The sequence below is a fragment of the Megalops cyprinoides genome, chromosome 10, assembly GCF_013368585.1.
Source record: "Megalops cyprinoides isolate fMegCyp1 chromosome 10, fMegCyp1.pri, whole genome shotgun sequence".
NCBI lineage: Eukaryota > Metazoa > Chordata > Actinopteri > Elopiformes > Megalopidae > Megalops > Megalops cyprinoides.
In genome coordinates this window covers 3681501-3687500 of record NC_050592.1, presented here as the reverse complement: position 1 = coordinate 3687500, position 6000 = coordinate 3681501, and the positions used below count along the sequence as shown (strand labels likewise).

The 6000-nt window shown below is 45.6% G+C and overlaps 1 protein-coding gene across 1 annotated transcript; it reads right to left on the bottom strand.

Annotated features, from left to right (window-relative positions):
* Positions 1 to 1487: 1487 nt before the first annotated feature.
* On the bottom strand, positions 1488 to 4883 carry LOC118784670 (ras-related protein Rab-39B-like). Its single transcript, XM_036539031.1, has 2 exons — positions 4539 to 4883; positions 1488 to 2036 (listed from the first exon to the last, which is right to left on the bottom strand). Exons 1-2 carry the CDS (start codon positions 4751 to 4753, stop codon positions 1610 to 1612), a joined length of 642 nt encoding a protein of 213 aa, XP_036394924.1. The 5' UTR covers positions 4754 to 4883; the 3' UTR covers positions 1488 to 1609.
* Between the last annotated feature and the right edge of the window lie 1117 nt (positions 4884 to 6000).

The window sequence follows — 6000 nt, the reverse complement described above, 5'->3', positions numbered from 1 at the left end:
TCAAGCCCTGGCAAAGAGTTTTTTATGTAGTCCCATCACTCAAATAGAATGAGATTCCAATGAGATATTAGAGATTTAGGTCAGTTTCCCCACACAGTACCACTGTTGCCTGCTGAAAGAGATATCCCATCCTGCCTGATCTGTGACATCAGCATTATGTTGCTGGCTTTGCAACCAGAGCTGTTCCAGTATAAAGAGTATGGTTGTGTGCATATACTTTCTGAGCTGGAATGTGTAGCAGATCTCAAAAAAAGGCTTAACTAGATTGTTGTGCCCGCAATGTGTTTGGCTTACTCAGTGCACAGAGGCAGGGAACTGGTGTGTGCGGTAGGAGAGTGGTGGAAGTGGGAGGAAGACGATTGGTGCTGTTCCCAGGACTCCCTCAAAGCTAAGTGGAGACAGATTCTGCTTTGATACACTGATCCTGGATCAGTATCCACCTAATACATAAAGTGGTCAGGGTTAGAATACAGGTGTGGGTAAGAGGACCCAGAACACATTATTATGGGTAATGACTACCTGTAGTTTCAACTTTCCCTGGGTTTCATTGTGAAAAGGGAGAAATCTGAGTGAGTGAGTAGCCTGATTTATGGTTATACATTAGTCCTTTCAGCGGAAAGAAAATGGACATTCAGATAAGACTGGCCTGAGTATGATATCCAAGCTGGGTATGACGTGTCTCTGAGATACCTCTGAAATGCACAATATGCTCATAGCATTACACTGTAGCTGGGTTTTTTAGATTGCAAAGCAGTGTGAATCAGAAATAAGGTGAGTGCAATGACCAGGTAACTGCAGCTGCATAAAAATCACACATGAATAAGACTTAAATCTCTACAAATTATTAGTCATCCTCACAGAAGAAAGATGTATGCATTATTAAATATGCCTCGAAAGCAAATGACATTTTGGCTTGTGTGCACATAAATTGCTGGTGTTGACAGCACCACGTTACATTATGAGGGAATGACAGAAAAATAAATATTTACATTGCTCAAGCTCTATTCTTTCAGACACTCCAACTACCCCTCTCCAACTAATATAATGGTACTGTCCAAAGTACCAGGGGATTACAGATCAGAGAATCCAGGCCAAAGAACTGGACAGGGTCGAACCAAAAGCCCCAGAACAGGGGCAGTGGTCACACCCTGGCACCGCACCATCCACAGATCTGATGCCAGCTTGCTTGGAAGTATGATATTTCAAGGGCGAAAAGCAGGACCTTTCTTCTGTTTCTGCAAGACTGTCCAAATCCCACCGGCCGAGAGATGCGCCATTACCGGATAGCTGTCTCTCTCGCGCTGTTTTATCCCATCAAGCGGTAAGCTCTCTCGCTAATGATAATCCGAGCGCCTGGGCACACGAAAAGCTCAGGTCACAGTGAGGAGCGCCAGCGTGTAGAACACCGCACCCTCCTTGTGACACAGACACCTTCCTCAGCTGAAATCAGTTGGGGGACAGGCCTCCCTGGTTCAGTGAAGCGTTGGCGCTGGATGATGATGTCACAAGACGGAGCCCTAATGGAAGGAGATGGGAGGTGGCGGGGGGGGGGGTTATCAGGCTGGGCAGATGAGGTGTGGTGATTGGGGGCGAGGCGGGCGGGGGGCGATCAGCACTGGCACTTCCTCTCCTGCTCGGCCTCTTCCTCGGTGGGCAGGAGGATCTTCCCGTTGAAGCCGCTCTTGACGCCATCCCAGCCGTCTCGGGCGGCGATCTCTCCCGCCTTCATCAGCTCGTAGACGTCACGCGTCAGCAGCTCGAAGGCCCGGTCCACGTTGCTGTTGCACTTGGCCGAGGTCTCCATGTAGCGCACGCCCAGCGCCGCCGCCAGCCGCTCCGCTTCGTCCCGCGACACCTTGCGGTCCCCGCCCAGGTCGCTCTTGTGGCCAATCAGGATGAAGACCATGCGGTGGGGCAGCACGTGCTCACTCACCTCGCGGTGCCAGTCCCGCACATGCTCGAAGCTCTTGCGGTTGGTCAGGTCGAACACCAGCAGCCCGCCCACGGAGTTGCGGTAGTAGGAGGTGGTGATTGACCTGGAAAAAAGGGGGCGTTTCCATCTCAATTAGGCTAAAAATGCCAATAGGCCAAAGTGCACTGATATCTCCATAGCACCTTATCACATTGTCTCTGCGCCTGTACAGCTACATAAAAAAGTAAACACGTGATGTATATGGTAGGCATTTCATTACAGTGAATAACCTTGTTGTCAACAGTGGAGTGTATAGAAAAATGCTGTGGAGCCAGGCCATACAACAAGAATGTGAGAGATACGTGACTACCAGTCAGGTGTACACCGACACAGTGTATAAACCCTGAAGCTAACAGGTATGCCTCGAATCTGATGCCAATGTAGGTCTCTAGCAACCCTGAGGTCAACAACGAGTCACTGAGCACACACTGTACCATGGGGCAGATGCATACTGCACATCACCACCAGCTGTGTCTGTTTCTCCCTCTTTGTCTGCAGTCTTATCCACATGCAATTTTTTTCACATAATGATTATACATTGTATTTCACCAAATGACTTAGCATTATATATTGATAATATGTTCCTGATTTTTTTTTCATATTTCACCTGAGAGCTGAGAGTTAAGATGTGGGACCTTTGAGCATCAAAATAAAACAACTTCAAAAAAAAAAAAAAACAATGTTTAAGTCGATTGGCAATATTTGATGTACGTGTCTTATGTTGCGTGGGAATGACCGTGTGAAATATGCCCGGAGAGACCGGTGCTGCGAGAGAATTCCCGGTGAGACGCAGCGGCACGGGCACAGGCGCGGCCCCCGCGCGAGAATATGGCGTTTTCTGCGGCCTTTAAGGCTCCTCGTTAGAGATGACATGTGGCAGGAGTCATAACTGTTTGCTGAGGCCGACTGTCCCCGGTGGTCGTGTTCAAAGCAAACAACAGGGAAAGCAAAGCCGCGCGTCTTTTCTAACAACTCTAACAAGTGGGCCTGCGCGCATCGCTTGTGCCAAGAAGGTTTATTTAGAGTTGGAATCGCTCCGATAGATGTCCCAGCAGAGCTTTCGTCACGTGACCATTCATTCATAAATTCGAAGCCCTATGGGAATTGGCAATTCAGGCATCTAACTCCAGAGCTCAGATAATCTTTAGCAAATGTCCAAACTGGTTTGCATTTGTCATAAATGTAAAATTTGATTACGCTGACGAGACACTAAAAGGCTAAATGTCATTGTACTGCATTGCATGGCTATGGGACTCTTAAAATGTGAACGATTTTAGATATCTGATTTGTGTCTATATTCGCTCGTTCTTTGCCAAAAAAGACATGTTTGCATCGGCGGTGAATCAGACGACATCCAGTGCAAACAATAAAACCCCCCAGAAAGATATTATTAGCATATTTTGATCAAATGATATTAAATGAACTATGGGGAAAGACGCATTTTCCTGTTATGTTTAATTGTTGCTTTAGATACTCACAATCACAGAGAGTTACTGAAACAGAAAGTATGAGGTTGTTTACTCGTTTGCATAGCTTCCGTTCGAAGACAGTTGCGTGTCACGGTTTACTGTAGGGCAGGACCGTTACGTATTTTGAAAGAGTTGGAAAATCTTTCACATAAGATTTCACAATGTCAGTAACACGTCTTCGGAGAGTTTAAGTAGTATTTCAGACCGATCGGTAACAGGCCCCGAAGATTCTGCCGTTGACAGGTTATCATGGAGGAATCGCATCAGCCGTCAGAGACGGCAACTGCTCTGTTCAAAGGGAACATGTCCGCAGCAATTGACGCTCTCTTCTCGTTGGAAAGTGGCGGAAATATTATTCACATATGTGGAAACAACAGTTATTTTGCGGTTGTTCATAACGCTCATGTAGCCTAGTGAGGTTAACCAGTCACATCGGTCTAAGGGGAGGGGGGAGGGGATGCGATCGAAGCGGGAAGATGCGTCGATAATGAACGGGCTGTTTCCCTTTTAAAATACTTCGGCTAATGGTGGTTGTGTCACTTTCCTTAGTGATTACGATCCTCGTTTCTGTTAAACGCGCTCCTTAAAAATAACCTGAGCGAACGATCTGCTGTTGAAAGATCAAGAAAAAAAAACGTATTAGCATGTACCCTACTGTAGTACTGTGCAGTGTGGATAACACCTGTCTCCTTCCCAACACCTTTTCCGAATCGCATTTCTTTTGCATAGCATTGTGTAAGTTAAATCTGTGTTGGTGTAAATGTCATTATTATACGTGTATTTTATATTATTGAGAGCTACGACTCTCTGTTGTGACAGCGTCTTAAAAAATGCTGTCACTGTTATGGTGCTGAACCATCGCACATAATAATGTGGAATTTGGAAGCGAAAGTAGTGACCTCATTTATGACAGTTCACCGATGCCTTATTTTTAAAAATATATAATAACCACAGCACCTCCCGAAATACATTATGTGGATCAATGATTTTTTAACGTTTAATTAATGCATGAGGGTTCTACCTACACTGGTAATCACAAAATACTGTTACGTTACATCAGCACTTAATGCCTTGGTGGAAAAGAGAACGCTGATCACCTGAACCTCTCCTGACCGGCTGTGTCCCAAAGCTGCAGCTTGATTTTAACCCCGGGTTCTATTTCCAGAGACCGGGCATAGAAGTCCACCCCAACCGTCGGGTCCGCCACATCGCTGTACACACCGTCGGTGAAGCGTTTGAGCAGAGACGATTTCCCCACAGTCGAGTCCCCTAGCAAGATGATCCTGAACTGGTATTGCCACAAAATATCCATGGCATGACTGTGGCGATGCACGACGAGGCGGTACTCTAACAAAGCAGGGATGCCCGCATGTTGTGTTTATAACGAGCGAGCGAACGACCAGCTGACTCGTCAGAGAGGCTGGAGGAGGCGGCTGTATGCGCGGGCGCTGCAGTCATGTGACGGCTTGATATGTCTTATCTTGTGGGGAAGGTGCCTGAGTATGTGCACCCCAGGAAGAGTCGCTTTAATTCGTCTTAGAAAGCGGGCAAACATACACACATCTCACACTAACCTTTAAAATACACTTGTTATGGCCAGCAATAAAAAAATTGCAATCCACACGGTTGCGTGTCATGCACCTGGGCAGCACAGAACACGACAAATAAAGTTTATCTAGGCCTATTGTAACACCAAGAAATATGCAATCGGTGTATTTGGCGTTAAAATAAAACAGCTGTTTTAAAGAATCTAATAGATTCCCCATTTTTTCTGGAAGCCTGCTAAAACTCTGCAAAGCTTCTATTTCACATCCACAGCTTTGTGAGAAATTTGGTTCACACAAAGCTATGTCTGCGACCAACAATGTGGACTGTCGATGGCGTTTTTGGCCTTTTTAGCTAAGCATTTCAGCAATGTCTTTTAGCATGATTAGATTTGATTTCACATGGATATTTACTTATGTAATAATACTGTAGAGTTTTTGTACAGCTTAAGGTTTTTAGTGCAAACCGAGACAGGTCCCAACGCAAAAGGGTTGTATAACATTGCGCCACGAAGTAATGTTTTTATTTCAGGTTATTGTTCAACGCTATTCTCTGTACTAGGTTAAATATCAGATTGCTGTGTCATTGTAGCTGGAGTTTAAAAAAAATCCGATGTTTTTGGAAATCTTCTATGAAATAGATGACTGGCTGACTGTTTGATGCCATCATTGATTAACTAATTTGGAGTGGCTGCTGATAGCACTATGTTCATCTTGACTTAATTTGAATGTATCTGTTTTCTTGCCAGTGAGTCCTAACTGATAAGTGAGTGACCTGGCCGGTGTGTAGGGTGTGATGGTGGACTCACAGCAGGGGAGCTTTTACACTGTAGGCTAACACCAGCATTTTGAATTAGACTCAACCCATTACCATTAGCTAGTGAAGGGAGGTCAGTCAGGGTGAGACATGGGAATGTTTGAGAAGATTGTGGTGGTAAGGGTCTAATCGCACATGCAGGGAGACCAGCAAGGACGGAGCTGCGAGGCCTTACAGATTATCTACATATTGACATAT